General features: G+C 36.4%; 1 protein-coding gene across 5 annotated transcripts in view; it reads right to left on the minus strand.

The window, feature by feature from the left end:
• The window catches only part of LOC100876650 (uncharacterized), a 148,020-nt gene that overhangs the window by 45,384 nt on the left and 82,187 nt on the right, over positions 1-20,449 (minus strand). For all 5 annotated transcript variants that reach the window (XM_076533322.1, XM_076533325.1, XM_076533323.1 and 2 more), the window contains exons 6-7: positions 18,838-18,983; positions 5,714-5,853 (exon numbers count right to left, since the gene is read on the minus strand). In XM_076533322.1, coding sequence (XP_076389437.1) covers positions 5,714-5,853; positions 18,838-18,983 — 286 coding nt within the window. The remainder of the gene's footprint in view (positions 1-5,713; positions 5,854-18,837; positions 18,984-20,449) is intronic.

Here is a 20,449-nt window from a genome sequence, read left to right on the forward strand (position 1 = left end):
GTTTTCAATAAAACAAAAATTAAAAACGTTCTCCATAATTGATGATCCTCACATACAGTATAATTAAACCCGTCTTTCCGAATCAATAAAACGTCACAATTAAATCCGCCCACAGAATTAAACCACCAAAAGACCATTACCGAATAACGCCATAAAATAATGAAGACATCGAGCCGAACGTGATCGAACGAAATTAATTAATTGACTCGTACGGAGGTTAAAATAATTCCTCGTAAGATGGAAGGGTAAGAATCGATTCTCTGAGACGACCTCCGTTACATGTTGATGATTTATCGGCCGTATTATAATTTATAAATGCTTGGTCCGTGCTTCTGTTATCGCGTTCGATCGCTGGATAAAATTACGCCAGGACGAAGAGAGAGAGAGAGAGAGAGAGTTATCACGAATTTTCGCGTGTAGCCTCGCGTGCAGGTTGCAACTGCACGAGCAAAATTGTCGAGAGCGTTTTAAGCCTCCGTTGCACCGTACTTCCGGCCAACCTTCGAACAAATTTCACGTATGGAGAACCGTGGTTTGTTGCTGATACACGTATACGCCTCGAACACGTGCTCGGTTTTGCTCTCAATTTATACGCTTTGAGTACGGTCATTTTGTTATATTGCATTGGGGTGCTAACTTGTTGCCATCATTTTTTTTTTCGACGCTTTTTATATTTGTGATATTGTTATTTGAGGTGGAGTGTATTTGTTTTTTTGATGAAAGGCTTTTGATGAAATATGTAAATGGTGTTTACAGTAAAATATGTATACATGTATGATGAAACACGTATGCATATCATGAAATACATATATGTATCATTGTTATGATGAAATACATATAGATATCATGTTACGTTAGTTCATATGTGTATATGTATATCATGTATCATGTGTGTATCATGTTATGTTAATTCACATGTGTATATGTATATCATGTATCATGTGTGTATATCATGTTATGTTAATTCACATGTGTATATGTATATCATGTATCATGTGTGTATATCATGTTACGTTAATAGATGTACATATGTATATCATGTATCATGTGTGTATATTATGTTACGTTAATACATATGTACATATGTATATCATGTATCATGTGTGTATATATCATGAAATACATATATGTATCATTGTTATGATGAAATACATATAGATATCATGTTACGTTAGTTCATATGTGTATATGTATATCATGTATCATGTGTGTATATCATGTTATGTTAATACATATGTGTATATTATGTTACGTTAATACATATGTACATATGTATATCACGTATCATGTGTGTATATATCATGTTACGTTAATAGATGTATATATGTATATCATGCATTGTGTGTGTATATTATGTTACGTTAATACATATGTACATGTGTATCATGTATCATGTGTGTATATATTACGTTACATTAATACATATGTACATATGTATATCATGTATCATGTGTGTATATCATGTTACGTTAATATATATGTACATATGTATGTCATGCACCACATACGTATCTCATGTTACATTAACACATATGTATATTATGTATCCTTCATGAAGAGTACTATACAATGAAATATATGATGTTCATGATTAAAGATACATTATCTATAATATTTATGACGAAATAAAAACAAAGTCCTACATATCAAGCACCTCCAAAGTAACAAGCAAACCAAAAGTCTAAAGTACACAATAATTTGAAAAAAATTCCAGTCACCCAATAAAGTAAGTTTGATTGGAGGCCCAACGACAGCTTTGTAGAGTAATATCGAATTATAACCGGCTCGCATCCGACCGGAACATTCGACCGTTGCAAATAAATCAACAAGAAGCGTTCGTTATATCGGCGCTGCAGCTTGATAATATTTACTTAACGAAGCACGACAATCGGCACGGAACACGCTCGTCTCATTGTCGATATTTTCAGGCAAACGAGCACTTTATCGTGCCCGGTAGGATCCGTGGATCGACACACGCGAACGTGACCCGAAATTCGCGTTAATTACTTCATCGAGTGCACACCGTGGCGCGAAACGAAACTAGGTTTCAGTAGTGCAGCTCGACGTACGCTCGGACGGCGACAGAGATTTCGTCGGGTAAGTCCTGAATTTAAACGAAACACAATTGGAGTTCATTAGCGGGGCGAATTATCGATGCCCGGGATGAAATCGTAGCCGGTAAACAACGCTGATCAATTACAACCGGTGTAATCGGTGAATTTCAGTGGAAAGTTGGACGGATCGGAGTGTGCGGGATATCGTTGGTTGTACTACTTGAAATTCGGGGAAAGATACTACGAGTTGGGAGATATTTACCAATTACTATATTTCACAATTTCCATATTTCTCAGTTTCTTCATTTCACAACTTCCATATTTGCCAATTTCCACATTTTCCAATTACTATATTTCCCAGTTTTCACATTTTCCAATTTCCACATTTCCAAATTACTATATTTCCCCATTTCTATATTTCCCAGTTTCTACATTTCCCAATTTCCATATTTCCCAGTGTCCACATTTTCCAATTTCCACATTTTCCAACTTCCATATTTCCCAATTACTATATTTCCCAGTTTCCACATTTCCCAATTTCCATATTTCCCAATTTCCACATTTCCCAATTTCCACATTTCCAAAATACTATATTTCCCCATTTCCATATTTTCCAGTTTCTACATTTCCCAATTTCCATATTTCCCAGTTTCCACATTTCCCAATTTCCATATTTCCCAGTTTCCACGCTTTCCAATTTCCATATTTCCCAATTTCCACATTTCCCAATTTCCATATTTCCCAGTTTCCACATTTCCCAATTTCCATATTTCTCAGTTTCCACACTTTCCAATTTCCATATTTCCCAATTTCCACATTTCCCAATTTCCATATTTCCCAGTTTCCACATTTCCCATTTGATGGATTTTTAATAGTGAACACAGTTTATTTTTATTAAAAATACGCAAAATAAATTATTACAAGAAGACGCCGGGCATCGTAAAACGTGAAGTCACCAACAGTTCTCCAAACACACAACACGCTGCACGGCAATCAAAGACAGAAAACGAAGAACCACGAATTTCTTCATTTAAGAGTTTTAAAAGCGCGTAAATTCAAAACTCCAACACCATTTTCCACATTTCCCAATTTCCAAAAATCTGCGAACACGAAAACCTACTCTAAAAATCCAAAAATATAATCAAACAATCCATTAAAAATTTCCACTTTAACCCCTTCCCGTACTTTGACGAGTCTCACTCGTGACGCACTTACAGCTAAAATGTGACAAGCCTTACTCAAACTTTGAATAGTCTTCAACTTGAAATTTTTGTCCAGCTATAAGTTACATTAGCAAGAATCCCTGAATATAAAATAGTTACAACATTTTAATTTTCTTTGTTCGGTTTAATGTTATAGCTCTATATAGTTAGTCTTGACTGACGCATCTGTTAAATAAATGGTAAGGGAAGGGGTTAAAAACACCCAAACCTTAAGTGCTTCCAAATTTCTCACATCGAACCGTAAAACAGTATTAGAAATAAAACTAAAAGTACAAGAACATTATCGGGCCATTTGGTTAGTAACGATTCTCTCATCTGATCGCAATTATGTAAATCGTAGTCGCAATATCTAAAGGAACAGTTATCATAGAAATAGCTGTGTTATTTCGCCACTCGAAAGAATTTGAAGAAAATGGTTGCCGCATCGCTCGGCGAACGCGAAATGGCGTTTCGATAACGTCTCGATTTTCTCTACGTACCGCGATAAAAAAGAAAAGAAATTCTCGCAGCTGGTGAAAATTGTCGGTTCGATAAACGCGATAATCGATTCAACGAGCATGGAAACACGAAAAATTCTGCTCTGTTGCGCCACGCCACGCAGTTTGCCTCGTTTTCGTTCGAAATGAATAATACATTAGTTTTACATTCCCGATATTTATTCGAAAGAACAAATGACGTTTTCGTCGGATGCGTTGTTCCTCGGCTTTCCATTAAACACCCATTCGTCTCGTTGCGTCGTTTTGCAACGAATTTTCAACGCGATACAAGAAATTAAATCCGGCGATATATCAAATATTCAACGATTTTTGGGGGATGTTTTTAAATGCCTTTTTCGATCAGGGCATGTTGTATATTCTCAAATTTATGCTTTCACATTTACAAATTTTTCATTTACATATTTATGACTTTTGAAGTACAATATTTTAAAGTTGTAAAATTTTTAAAATCTACTTTTGAAATTTTTAAAGTCAAATTTTAAAATATTTGGATTAAGTAAATTTTAGATTTCTAAATCCTAAAATTGTTAAATTAAGTAGTCAAGTTAAAAAATACACTGATTTAAATTCCCTAAATCCTTAAATTTTACACTTCATAAATTAAACTCAAATTCATGAAATCCCTAAATTCCCCATTTTTCAAAATAAACTCAGACTTCCTAAGTTCTATAACTCCCAAATTTAAAAAATCCAAAATATGCAAATCTACAAATCTTCATAGATCCAATAGTTATTCCCAGTTTCAACATTTCCCAATTACAATATTTGCCCATTTCCACATTTCCCAATTACTATATTTCCCAATTGCCAAATTTTCCAATTACTATATTCCCTAATTTCCACATTTCCCAATTCCGAAATTTTCCAATTTCCACATTTCCCAATTCCTACATCTCCTAATTCCCACATTTACCAATTCCCACATTTCCCAATTTCCCTTATCCCCAATTTCCATATTTCCCAATTCCCACATTTCTCAATTACTAAATTTACCAATTCCTACGTTTCCCAATTGCTACATTTCCCAATTCTCACATTTCCCAGTTGCTACATTTCCCAATTACTATATTTCCCCATTTCCACATTTCCCAATTGCTATATTCACCAATCACTACATTTCCCAGTTTCCATATTACCCAATTTCCACATTTCCCAATTACTGTATTTCCCAATTTCCACATTTCCCAATTACTATATTCCCTAATTTCCATATTTCCCAATTGCCAAATTTCTCAATTACTATATTCCCTAATTTCCACATTTCCCAATTACTATATTTCCCATTTTCCACATTTCCCAATTACTATATTTCCTAATTTCCACATTTCCAAATTACTACATTTCCCATTTCCACATTTCTCAATGACTACATTTCCCAATCACTACATTTCCCAATTACTACATTTCTTAATTTCTACATTTCCCAATTACTATATTGTTGAATTCCGGGAGAATTGACAACACACTTTATTTTAAGAAAACTTGAACAGTTTTATTGGATCGACTGAGTACTAGACTCTCTCTGAACCTTTCTGCACTTTTTTCGATATTGCAAGGTTTATATATACTATTGCTGGAGATAGGTTGAGTTAGGGATGGTGGACAAGGGACAATGTGACTCACGACGTGTGCGAGGTCCAGAATGAGTAAGGAGTAGAAATCGTTTCGATTAGTATGTTTGTTGAGGACGAGTCTGTAGTGTTTGCTATCTTATTTGTTTGAACGCGTTCGTCATCCAACAATATTTCCCATTTTCATATTTTCCAATTTCCACATTTCCTAATTAACCCTAATAACCTTGAAACGAATACCTATCCCCTAGAAATGTCCCAGTACAAATACCTATCCCCTAGAAATGTCCCAGTACAAATACCTATTCCCTAGAAATACCCCAGTACAAATACGTATCCCCTAAAAATGTCCCAGTCGCATAACTCACCTGTAAAAGTACGAACATCCCCTGACGCTGTTGTGGGAGAAATGTTCGGCGTTCTTCTCGTTGCCGAAGTCCTCGAGAGGATCGGACCAGAGGAGGTCGCACATTGGCCCGAACGCTGGCGGCTCTTTGAACCTGTCCAACTGCAACAGCAAAGTAAACATCGATCGAATTAGTCGAAGGAACTTGACGTCTCTGATGCATCGACAGACATCCAAGACTCGTGTAAACGAGCCTGCAGTAATTATCTAAACGGTACCAGCCACCGACGTGCTTCGCAGTTTCCAATCAACCGATGCTTTTGTGCTACGATTTCCGATCTGTTGATTTAACGCGATATCGAATGATCGACCGATATTTATTGATCTACGGTTGCGAATGCCTCAGGATGTTGCCCGGAAGTTTTGGTTGCTTGGGAACGGTTTCAATCATTCGACGTCGCTACGGTTTACCTTGATTAATCTTCGTGGTTAGGTATACTTTTGTTTGATAAAATTTTGTATGGTATTTTGCTGAATTGTTGTTTTTAGTAGTAGAGGTTGTTTTTATTAGCAGAGGTTAATTAGATAGGGTTGGTGTTTTTTGAGGTAAATAAGATTTCTGTTTGTGAACTTGATATGACTTATGATTTTTATGACATTGTGAAGAATATTGAGATAAAACTCATCACGAGAGTGATGATAAGAATGATTGTTAAATGTGGTCACATTTTGTTAAGGTGAAATGTAGTGATTGGGAAATGTGGAAATTGGGAAATATAGTAATTGAGAAATGTAGAAATTGGGAAATATGGAAATTGGAAAATGTGGAAATTAGGAAATATGGAAATTGGGAAATGTGGGAATTGGGAAATGTGAGAATTGAGAAATATAGGAATTGGGAAATGTGGAAGTTGGGAAATGTAGTAATTGGGAAATGTGGAAATTGAGAAATGTGGAAATTGGGAAATGTGGAAGTTGGGAAATGTGGGAATTGGGAAATGTGGGAATTGGGAAATGTGGGAATTGGGAAATGTGGAAGTTGGGAAATGTAGTAATTGGGAAATGTGGAAATTGAGAGATGTGGAAATTGGGAAATGTGGAAATTGGGAAATGTGGGAATTGGAAAATGTGGGAATTTGAAAATGTGGAAATTGGGATATGTGGAAATTAGAAAATATGGAAATTGGGAAATATAGTAATTGGGAAATGTGGAAATTGGGAAATATGGAAATTGGGAAATGTGGAAATTAGGAAATATGGAAATTGGGAAATGTGGGAATTGGTAAATATGGAAATTGGAAAATATAGGAATTGAGGAATGTGGAAGTTGGGAAATGTGGGAATTGGGAAATTGAGAAATGTGAAAAATGGAAAATGTAGAAATTGGGAAATATAATGATTAGAAAATATAGTAACTGGGAAATGCAGTCAATGTAATACAAAAATATAATAAAACAAAATTAAACATCACCCAAAACCACAATCAAAAATTCACCAGAATTCATCAATTATTCGTAACTCACAATATCGGATTCATCAAGAATCTTTTAGCACACAGACCGTCGGAAAAAAAAGAGAAGAAATTTACGCTCACTCGATGGAGAAACTAGGTGGACGAGCCACTTATTTACTCGAAAGACACACACACGTACAACGGAGATATAGAAACGCAGGAAGGATTCGTTGGTCGAGTGGTGTTTCCGCGTCATAAAGCATTCACGAACTCTGGCCTAGATTTATTCCTGTGTCGAACCGCTCGACGGAATCAAAGTAAAATCAGAGAACTTCCGGCAGAAACTTTTACCCTCCTGATTCGAGTGGATGACGGGTAGAAAAACTTTAAATGTTCCTGTCGTCCCTGTTGATCGAATCAGAACTGAATTCTCGGCCTGTACACTGTACAGGAATCTTTAGATTACGATCAACTTTTAACTACATTTTTTATACAGAGTTTGTGTCAATATTTGTTGTTGGAAATTTCCAAATTACCCAATTTTCAATTTCACAAATTTTTAAATTATCCAATTTTAAATTTCCCAAATTTCCTAATTTTCAATTCCCCAAATTTCGAAGTCCCACATTTTCCAATTACCACATTTCCCAATTTTCACATTTCCCAATTTTCGCATTTCCCAATTCCCACATTTCCCAATTCCCACATTTCCCAATTCCCACATTTCCCAATTCCCACATTTCCCAATTCCCACATTTCCCAATTCCCACATTTCCCAATTCCCACATTTCCCAATTCCCACATTTCCCAATTCCCACATTTCCCAATTCCCACATTTCCTAATCCTCACATTTCTCAATTCCCACATTTCCCAATTCCTACATTTTCCGATTCTCACATTTCCCAATTCCCACATTTCCCAATTTCCACATTTCCCAATTCCCACATTTTCCAATTCCCAAATTTCCCAATTCCTACATTTTCCAATTCCCACATTTCCCAATTCCCACATTTCCAAATTCCCCAATTTTCAATTCTCTAAATGTTCACATTCCTAAATTTCCAAACCTCCTTCACTCCCCTATATCCCACAGGAACGCCGAAACTCCCAATCTCGCAGCAGCATAACAACAAATTCAATTTCCCAACACATACAATGGCATATAAAACATACACACACGTGTATATCTATGCGCACTAAAGACAACGACGGTTAACCAGTTAAGGATACGATCGTTTGATCAAAGTTTACGATGTCTCTGTTTATCGCGCAACAGAGACTGAGTCGTGGACTACGAGTTTTGATCATAATGGCTAATTATGTTGAATGGTATTAGTTCCTAACGCTCAGCGATTGCGTACGTGTGGCAGCTATGTGTACACGTACGTGCATACCACCCAGATACCAGCCACATACATACACGTACAAAGTTCGATGCTGTTTATAGTGTAACGAGCAGTTTGCACCTAATAAAGGCAGACGTAGTATCAGTGGCATTATTGGCCTTGCCGAAGTAGCTGCATCGTTCACGCCTCTAAATCCGTATTAGCTGTGCAGCGATCAACGCAATAGCCACTAAGAAGTTCAACGATCTAATTAATTTTAGATATTGCACTCTCGTGAGTGTATTCAGAAAGTAACTCAACTCTTATAATAGGAATTTGATGTGATCGGTATTTGTTATGGGAGCTTTATGAGTGACGCACCGGGTGCGTCAGGTATTGTCATAGTATAATTATTGCTGTGTTAAGAGAGACGAAGGATGTTCAAATCTTAGAGATATTTTGGGTGGGTTCTAATTTAACTCAACTCTTATAATAGGAATTTGATGTGATCGGTATTTGTTATGGGAGCTTTATGAGTGACGCACCGGGTGCGTCAGGTATTGTCAGAGTATAATTATTGCTGTGTTAAGAGAAACGAAGGATATTCAAATCTTAGAGATATTTTGGATGGGTTCTAATTTAGCTCAACTCTTATATCAGTAATTTGACGTGATCGTTATTTATTATAGAAGCATTCTGAGTGACGCAGCGGGTGCGTCAGCTATTGTCACAGTATAATTATTGCTGTGTCAAGATAGACGAAAGATGTTCAAATCTTACAAATATTTTGGGTGGGTTCTAATTTAAATTAAGCAAGAAATTCAAAGGTTAATATGTGGCACGTTTCAACACATGTGAACATGGACCACACATGTGGACATGATGTATCATAAGGCTAGTTAATAGAGAGATTTGTCAGGAATTATTGCTAATAACTAGACACGATTATTATTAAAAATGTACACACAAAAAGTGACATATCTGATCATGAGTAGTCTACTAACCCATCATGACTAGTATTGTTCTCATTATTCTTGCTATCAGTTCTATCATGATTGTTACCAGATTATTGTTCACATTGTCATGACTACTGCAACTTCCGTCATCATCATCGTTCTTGTCAGGATAGTATCTTGATGATAATAATAATAGACAATGTATGAAAACCTAACACTAGGTATCGCTGTACATCACAAGCAAACATGTTAATCTTGTTCTCAGTTCTTTTATAATTTTATGCATATGTTTCTGTTTAATGTATATAAGAACATTTATGTTTTTTATTATCATTTAAACAAGCAGTAGCTCATCCTTACTAGAATAATAATACAAAAATAAATAATAATTTTTATAATAGAAAATCAGGAATCATAAAACAGAAAATGTACATACATATGTGCATATGTATGTATATATGTGCATATGTATGCATATGTGTGCATGCGTATGTGCATATGTATGCAGTAAAATGAAGACTCCAGGATTGCTATTGTTTATAACATACATAAGAAACCGAGGGAAGATGCATCTGTTCCGGCAGATTACGATATTTCTCATGGGAGAGAAAGGGGTGGTTAACCCTCTTCTTCCGGCTGTTTCCCGTTCACAGCGTTTCTCTTTCAGTCGCATCAATCGCGAGAAATAAAACCGGTGGAAGACTGCGGGAGGAACAACGGGAGAATAAAAGGCTGGAACTGGGTGAAGTTCGACTGATCGGAAATATTCGTCGAGCATTCGCGATAATTTGCATCGACGTTATCGGTTGTTCCCCGTTCCGATTTTCCCGGTGCTACGCTATTCTGATAGTCGATCAGAAAAAGATGTTGAATTGCCGTATCCATTACTGAAACTTTTTTCTTCCTTTCTTATGGAACTTCGGCTGCTCAAGTTTTTCCGGGATTCTTCTTCCTCTGCAGATGTACTCTCTCGGGCAATGAGGTGGAAACGGTTATGAAGTTTTGACTCTTGGTTAAGAATTTGGGGACATTTGGCATAGGTAATTGATAGGTTCAGGATTTTTAGTCTACTAATTTTTTAAGAGAGAAATTTTTTGAATTATAGGGCTGCAAAGTCAGAGATATTTTAAATTAGAAGAATGCACAGTTAGAAATATTTTAAATTACAGGATTGAAGAGTCAGACATATTTTAAATTACAGAGTAGCACAGTTAGAAATTTTTTAAATTGTAGGGTTGCAAAATCATTTTACGCTATAGTATAAAATTTCATAGTAAAAATTAACGTATGTGGATGTCACACATGTTATAATAGATCATGCAACAAGTGTATGTAATTTTTAATTTCATATTTTAATCAGTTAAAGTATATTATTATCTCAACATTGAGAACCCTTGAAAAGTTAAAAGCTTCTTCCATTTTCTTTTACCGTAAACAATTCACTAAATTGAATTTGTAGCGTCATCACATATGACCACATATGATGACACAGGATCACATATGATCACACAAGATCACATATGTTCACACAGGATCAAATATGACCACATAGGATCACACATGAGCACACAGAATCACATATAATATGTGGACCAACACATTAACAGCTCATATGTACATATAAGTATCTTCATATGAAGTTAATTATATCCTGGTACAAAAACCGTAATTATTACCGAGCTAATCATAGTTGATTGTTACTTAATTAAATTTGTAGGGTGATCATATGTAACCATACAGAATCACATATGATCACACAGGATCACATATGATCACACAAGATCACATATGTTCACACAGGATCACATACGACCACATAAGATCACACATGAGCACACAGGATCACATATGATATGTGGACCAACACATTAACAGCTCATATGCACATATGAGTATCCTCATATGAAATCAATTATATCCTTGTACAAAAACCGCAATTATTACCGAGCTAATCATAGTTGATTGTTACTTAATTAAATTTGTAGGGTGATCATATGTAACCATACAGGATCACATATGACCACACAGGATCACATATGATATGTAGACCAACATATTAACAGCTCATATGAACATATGAGTATCTTCATATGAAGTTAATTATATCCTTATACAAAAACCGTAATTATCATCAAGTTAATCATAGCTGATTGTTTTATCACGAAGAAAAATCGAGTACTCGCTGAGCAGCTCTCGAAGGTCGCGTAAATGCGGAAGACGAGGGATCATGTATTTCCCAGCTGCCATTTGGTATTCATATCGCTTGCTCGTGGTTGCAAAACCCGCCTTTTACATAGAAGCACCCGGAATAATACATAAGGTGGGGGTAGCGTATCTGTAAGGGGTGAGCTGATAAATATTGCATACTCGCCGGTGTCCCTCGCTTTTCACCCCCTCTGGAATTTCGAACATATTCTGCATAGACACCCTCACAATCGTCGACCTTCCATTTCTACCAAGATGGAACCTTTCGATTCCCTCGAAGGGAAATAAATGATCGTTTCTATTGGGCGTCACGATGAATTACGATCGATTTCGATGGAACCGAAAAAATGAAAATTGCGCTCGTGAGAGAAAATTTTCAAAGAATAGGGTATTTTGTTAAATTTTATCTTCTAATTAGACAATCGATAGAACTCGAACCATCGGATTTGTTTAAAAAGAGTAACTTTTATCTTAAAAATTTCTATCCACTGTCCTACATCTGGATTCAACCTAGATTTCCATATTGCAAAAATTTTTCATCTACAAAATAAAATTGAAAAATGTTCGTGCCTGAGGGGTTAAAGGTTGATCTCCTAATGTGCAAACAAACATTGCATAATACATACGCTTCACACAAACTTTCCAGTATGTTTCGCTTGTCAAAGCTCATCCAGATTAAAAGCTGGCGATAACATTGAAAGACCGTCCGGATTAAGAGTCCGGATTTTTCTGTCCGTGACATCTCTGTTAACGCGATGCACAAATGAAAGATCCCTGTACTAATTTCCTTTCGCCGGAAGTTCTCCCATTAAATAATACTTCGATTTAGTCGGAGTATCCGCTGTTTCAACGTGAAAGGACTTTGTGTCTCTGCAAATGGAATTAATTCGAGATAGCCTCTGGCCATCACGGTTTCCGTTCCGAATATCTCGAATTTCACCGTCGAACACACACGAGTTGCTCGTTAAGAAACATAATTTGTAGATTCGTGACCTAAATTGGACGCGGTGCTTCGTTAATTAGGCCGCAAAGTTCTCGTCAAGTTCAGCGAGTACACGCGTGCAGAGAGATTAGTCGCGAGAGGAAAGAACGTTGTTGAACTTCCGCAGCTTCCGAACCTTGAAACTTTCGAACTTCGGAGGGTTGTTCCCTTAAATGGGAGTTCTGGAGAAAAGGCAACGTTTCCTTCCTTAACCTATTATGTTCTAAGTAGTTGTTAATTCATGGTTCATATATTGTTCACATATGGAGACGAATAAATTGCATTCAACCTTCATTGTGAAGATGTGATGTCATCAGGTGTCATGGACACAAAATTCAGTTGGCATGAAAATACGAGTCTGTCACATATGGACTGTGTGGATCATATGTGGTCACATATGGAGTGTCACATTTATGTAAGCAGAGTTAACTAGTGCTGGACCAAGTGGATCAGCTGGATGATTCAGTTGTCATTAAAATACGAGTCTGGTGTGTCACATATGGACTGTGTGAATCATATGTGGTCACATATGGAGTGTCACATTTATGTAAGCAGGGTTAACTAGTGCTGGACCAAGTGGATCAGCTGGATGATTCAGTTGTCATTAAAATACGAGTCTGGTGTGTCACATATGGACTGTGTGGATCATATGTGGTCACATATGGAGTGTCACATTTATGTAAGCAGAGTTAACTAGTGATAGACCAAGTGGATTAGCTGGATGACTCAGTTGTCATGAAAATACGAGTCTGGTGTGTCACATATGAACTGTGTGGATCATATGTGGTCACATATGGAGTGTCACATTTATTTAAGCAGGGTTAACTAATGCTGGACCAAATGGATGACCAGCTCGACCAATGTACATATCTGACATAATTCAGACATCCTTGTTTCTCACATTAAAAAAGAATAAAGCAGTAACATATGTGATAGTATAAAGCACATATGAACCAAAAGTGGATGACCAGCTTGACCAAAGTACATATCTGAAATAATTCAGACAGCCTCGTTTCTCCCATTAAAAAAGAATAAACTAAAATATGTGATAAAGCACATATGAACCAAAAGTTACAAATACCCTAAAAGAAACGCGAACGCCAAGATATAATTTCAGCAGTCGCTCTAAACGGACGGATTGAAATTCACAAACGTGGGCCATGGAATTCGATAGGATTCGCGTATTCATCGAGAGCTAGAGGGTTGAACACGACCGCAAATGATACACAACACGCAGCTGTAATAGCATGTTAATTATGTTGAATAGCACACCGCTGCCTACCGCGCTCCTTTACGTGTAACTAATGCAGCCAGTCGTCTATACGAGATCGCGAGTGTGTTAACAGGGCCACCACACTAACAATACGTCGTTTACGGTGTAACGAGCAGCTGCCTATTAAACTGAAGCTACACGCAGCCAACCCAAGAACGTACAAACCTTATCACGGAAGCAATGTCAACCGCGTTCCCAGTTTCCGATGTTTCTAATTATCGTATCTCGCTACGAGTTGTCGAACATTCGCGTTTAGATCGATTCTGTCCTGTACGCACGAAATTTCCATCAACGCTCGGATAATAGTTTTAGGATGTTCTTAGAAACGCTCGGCCGGAGATTGGACTATCTTGATTGAACTGTTTCATTGGATAATGATTTTGTATTGTTATAACGTGGGAGTATGTTTGGGTGACACTGTTTGAAATTGGTGTGGCAGTGAGGTGCACTATGCGTCGTCGACTGTGTGAATGTATTTTTCAATTATTCAATTTTTTAGTTTTTCAATTATTCAATTATTCAATTATTCAATTATTCAATTTTCAATTATTCAATTTTTCGATTTTCCCATTTTTCAATTTTTCAATTCTTCAACTCTTCAAATCTTCAACTTTTCTACTTTTTAATTTTTCAATTTTTCAATTTTTCAATTTTTCGATTCTTCAAATCTTCAATTTTTCTACTTTTTAATTTTCCAATTTTTCAATACTTCAATTCTTCAATTTTTCAATTTTTCAATTCCTCAATTTTTCAATTTTTCAAAGTTTCAAAGCTCTAAATTCCAAAGTTTCAAAATTTCCATTTCACAATATCCCTAGATCCCTAAATTCTCAGCCTTCAATTCCCTAGATATCAAATCCCTATATTTCCATATTCCCTATATTCCTGAAATACCAAGATCCCCAAATACCCATAACTCCACAATCCTAATCCCTGATATTCCTAGCTTTCCACATTGCAATATCCCAAATTCCCTAGATCGACAAAATTCCTATACTCCCATATCCCTAGAATCTCCAACCCCAAGTTTCCAACATTCCTAGACCCAAAAATTCCCTAGATCCCCTAATCACTGTCCTCACTAAATTTCGGTTCCCTCAAAATCCTAGAAAATCTCTAAAATTCCCTAAAAATTAACAGAATTAAAGATGTAGATGACAGAATATTAAAAGTAGATCCAAAAGATTAGAAATAATAAACCGAAAGAGTGGAAGGATCGAAAGCGTCCATTTTTGGGTGGGTAGGAGAATAATTCTTCAGGAGAAGATTTTGAGGCGTCGTGACGCATCGAGTCCTCGAGCCACGAAACACCTGGTGCATTTTATCAGCTACAACGGTGCAGTTTGTGCTTTAAATAGCGTCAGGACCGCGCTATCGCCTGCCGCTATTAACTTAATCGCCATGCAGCCCGGCATGCACCTATGCGTGCCGCGTAACACGCTCTTTGGAAATTCGCCATAATAACCTGCACGTAGACCCGCGAAGAAAAGCAGCCGGTCTCGAACGGCCGTAGAATCTCGAAACGTTCGACTTACAACTTTTCCGTTTCGAACTTCTCCGTTGGTCACGTATCACGTCGAGACGCTGGAATAAAAAGGGCACGTACGTTCACGGTGCAGTTGCCACACGAACGGCTAGGTTTATAAGCGTCGTTAAAACTTCTGCCAACGACGCGGCAACTTTTTACTCTTTCTTGTTCTGCCGAGGCTTGCGGGACTCGATGAACTTGAATTCGTACGGGAAATTCATTATCGCCCGGGCTTTCGTGACTCGGAACGAGAGACGGAGAACGGACGATAAAACGAACACTTCGGTATGTGTGGCTGTTGATTAAGTGCAATGGTGCCTAGGGATATTTACGAAATTCGAGCAACACGAAAGACGGATGGTGATTATTTTGGAAGTCAGTTTATTGACGAATACGCCATTTGTGAGAACGTTAATTAGGACATATAGTAGTTTATATGATCATGTGTGTTATACACATATGTTCACATATGATCATATATGTTATTCACATATGTTCACATATGATTATATATGTTATTCACATATGTTCACATATGATCATATATGTTATTCACATATGTTCACATATGATTATATATGCTATTTACATATGATCATATATGTTATTCACACATATTCACATATGATCATGTATGTTATTCACACATGTTCACATATGATCATATATGTTATTCACACATATTCACATATGATCATGTATGTTATTCACACATGTTCACATATGATCATATATGTTATTCAAATAAGTCAGATTATATGACTTGTTATATTATTGATGTGGTAGTTTATGTGAGTAAATATGTCACACATATGTGATCACATATGTTAGTCTATATGACTACATGCATTGCACACATATGATCACGTATGGTGCATATACATGATCGTATATATTACACCTGTATAACTACATATGTTTATATGTTTACATATACTCTTACATACATCATACACATATTAATACCTGCAGCACAGATACATGACCACATATGTTTCACATATGTGATCACATACGTATATGTATGATGTATATTGTGAAATATATTATAAGGATATCATCATGTTCATTAACATGTATGATACATATATTGTAACATATGTATATTATACATATGTGATACATGATACATACATATATGATTTGTTATAAACTTTAAACATATGTTTAAACATGAATTCTCAGTACGTGTTTCATTAAACGAGGAAAGTTTCGATGTATAGTTCTCTCAATACCAAGAAACCTTGGTTCTCTATTTTTTCCACTCTCGTCGAACCCAGGAGACTGAATACTTAAAAATTCCTTTGGCAGTGAATCGTTCCTTAGACCACGTTCCCCTAAAGACACCAGGGGAGTCCAGAGAGTCGGCGATGCATGGACCTCGGAACATTACCTCTATTTTATCTATTCTCAAAGTAAAGAGACGAGGAACTTAGAAATTCCTTTTATACCGAATCGACTAAAGAATCCGTCCGTAGAGCCGGCGACGCACGGGATACCGCACAAATCTGATACAGAATATCCTTTGATTCACGTACCGTGAATCCGCTGATCTTCAGAATTTTCTATACCGTTAAATAATGCGCAGTATTTAACGGCGGTTTAATTAAATTTAATTGAAAGATCTTTGAAAACGATTCGTTTTAACGAGATAAACGTGAATCGTTTCGCGTAATGCTATTCCTTGGCTAACGGGCAAATTAATTTGCCGAATCGAGGATTACCGACGTTATAAACTTGCGCGTATTCCAACGTTTTCCATCTGTCGTGAATATCCACGATGAAACGATTAAAACGACGGGCAAACGGACGCAGCCATTTAGAAAATCGTAAGGCAACCGGTCAATTCGAAGATTTGAAACGATTCAATGCGTCCCACTGCATCGGTTGAATCACCGGGGATTAATTAATATCTCGAACACGATATTTTACGGGACCACTAGAAACGGATATTTACGTCGCTCGTCTACTACTATTTCACTCTTCTGTGTGTGTTCGATGCTTTAGAAACACAAACTTTAGAATGCTTTTGCAAACGATTACGCTCGCACGCAAATAAAAGTAATGACGATGAAAATGAGTCGGTAGGAGGTGTAAATATTATAATTATTTTCAGAAAGTAGTGACATCATGGTAAAAATAGACTTTGTTAATAACTTTTTGCAAATTCAATATTATACTTGAAGAGTACTTTGAAAAGGGCAATGTCACATATGTTATATGTGTATGATCACATGCGTTATACATGTGTGAATATGTCATATGTTATTGGATGTATGAAACGTAACATACTTTAGTCACATACGTATATCATTACATATGTCAGATGATCACAAATGTCATATGTTACACATATGATCACATGTATCATATGTTACATATATGATCACATGTGTCGCTATACTGTATGTTCATAATCATACATATTATTTGACCATTATTACATATATTACACGTTCCTAATCACACATATCATACATGTACTATTACATTATACATAAGCGATCACATATGTAACATACGTGTACAACTACATATATGCATAACTACAACTTCTAAACAATTACAGCCTTAGATAATGCAATAATTTATTAAACCTCGTTATTAGATCAGCAAATAATATTAGAGAAATAGTTTTGAATTGCAAGATAAGAAATTATACACATGAAAAATGACACGAGAGTTGCATGTATCTCCCATGCGTGCTGCTGTGTCAAGGTAGACACCGTTTAGGTGAACGATCGATAGAGCAGGTGGCAGCACATCGGTTGCTATGTTTCCGGTACTCGACAGACCATGTCCCAATAGCACTCGTGCCACTTGGCCGACAAGTGATTTTCTCGTTTACGAAAATTTTCGAAATCCCAGAAAACTTACTTTGTACTCTGTGTTCATCACAAAATAAACTCCAGAAATTAAACAAATTATCTTACTTCCCTCTTTCGATTTTACTAATATGATTATAATCAGGAAACCATTGTTATAAAAATGCATTATAATGCGAGGAATGTACCTAACCTAACCTAAATCACTTTGTACATACTTTGCATACATCACAAAATGAACTCCAGAAATCAAATAAATCAATCTACTTCCCTTTTTCGATTTTACTATACGTATATGACTATAATCAACACACAGAAAATGTTCGTTGTAAAAATGCAATATAACGCGAGGAACGTAATTTTCGTCCAAAATTATTGAAGTTGTGATACAAGTGTTACCACATCTCAGAGAGTTAATTTTTGATTACACAGAGTTAATTGGAGTGTCTTTTGGTGTCCAAGAAAGACAAACTTTTCCAAAGGTCATCTTGTAGCGCGTGAACGAAAGAGGTGACGAGACAGATTTCACCGGTACAGAACAGATTAATCACAGTGAAATCGTCCACTCGTCAGACAACTGAATAAACGTTCTACTTACTTTGCGTATGTCTTCTAGATTGTGAATTTCCGGCGATAATCCACCGTGCACGCAGAGGAACTGTTGGTTCATGAGGGCCGCGAGCGGCAGACAGTCGAACGCGTCCATACACGCGTCGTACACCCTCTCCGAGTATTTTATTTTACCTGAAAACAAAGTGCAAACAATACTTAACCCTTCTTTGAATAAACACAAAAATAATTCAGACATGAAGATTAAATATATTGTTATTTTCAAGCGTCCTTAGATCTACAGCTTATGTTTCACTATTCTGAATTTACTATGCCAATACCGGTAAATAGTTCTATTGCATCTCTGTTCATTTATCTTGAAACTTCATTTATCTCGAAGGTAAACTTCATTTATCACAAAGCTAAACATTTAGCTTCATCACGGGAGTTCGTCCACCTTTGTTACACTCGCATCTTCTCTTCCAACCGGAAATGGCGTTCGATTTTCGAATCAGTTGTCACGGAAACAAGAAACTGGATTTCTGGAGCATTGTTGCGCACTCGATGAAGATCACGCCGGATCTCGAAATCGCAGGAAGAAAACGAAGTCAAAGAAAATTGTACGAAAGATGGCAGACGAAGAACTATATATCGAACACGAAAAATCGATGAATTTGATTCTTGTCTTCGTTTGATTTGACGGGGGAAGATATACAAAATACGAGCGCAGAGAAGAAATATCAACGAGAAATGTTCTTCGGGGAACATCAAACGGAATATGTTGATTCAATATCTTTTTACGATGATTTGATAGCTGAGGTAAACATTCTTTGGACAGGGGAGATATTGCCTTCGATTTTGGAATATTTATTAGTTCTGATGTAAATCAATGCTGGAATGGAAGTTTTTAAAATAGGACATGATTTATGTGGGACTTTGAAATGGATTTGCATAGTGATAGATAAGAATTGTTATAGTGGAAGAATATTTTAGTTGAGGAATGTAAAGATATTGGTAATCATCAATTAATTCAATCTTCATAAAAGAACAAGAAGATATTGGAGAACTGGAGATGATTTATGTGGGACTCATCTTTGAAACGAATTTGCATAGTGAAAGATAAGAATTGTTATAGTGGAAGAATATTTTAGTTGAGGAATGTAAAGATATTGGTAACCATCAATTAATTCAATCTTCATAAAAGAACAAGAAGATATTGGAGAATTGATGATTGATGTGGGTCTCCTCTTTGAAACGTATTTCCATAGTGATACATAAGAATTATTAAAGTAAAAGAACACTTTAGCTGCAGAATGCAAAGCCATTAGTAATCCCATCAATTCAATCTTCACAAAACAACAGAAATTCCCAAAAAATAGAGTAACTTTATAGAAAAGCCATCCCGACAGAATGACAAAGAGCACGAAACATCGAAGCGTCGCTTCCTCCAGGAAGAAGAATTTCCTGTCAATAAAACTAGGTCCGATGGGTAGCCATAAGATTTGTTGCCGTTAAGAGCACATCCATGGGTGAAACAGGATAGATTGCTGTTCGAAGCTGTCACTTCGATCACCCTTCGTTGAGATCTCAAACGTCTCAACCTTGAGAAGTTAGCTCGATCGAGCGTTAGAAACACGAGTCAGTTGGTCATTGTGTTTGTC

The sequence above is a fragment of the Megachile rotundata genome, chromosome 7, assembly GCF_050947335.1.
Source record: "Megachile rotundata isolate GNS110a chromosome 7, iyMegRotu1, whole genome shotgun sequence".
NCBI lineage: Eukaryota > Metazoa > Arthropoda > Insecta > Hymenoptera > Megachilidae > Megachile > Megachile rotundata.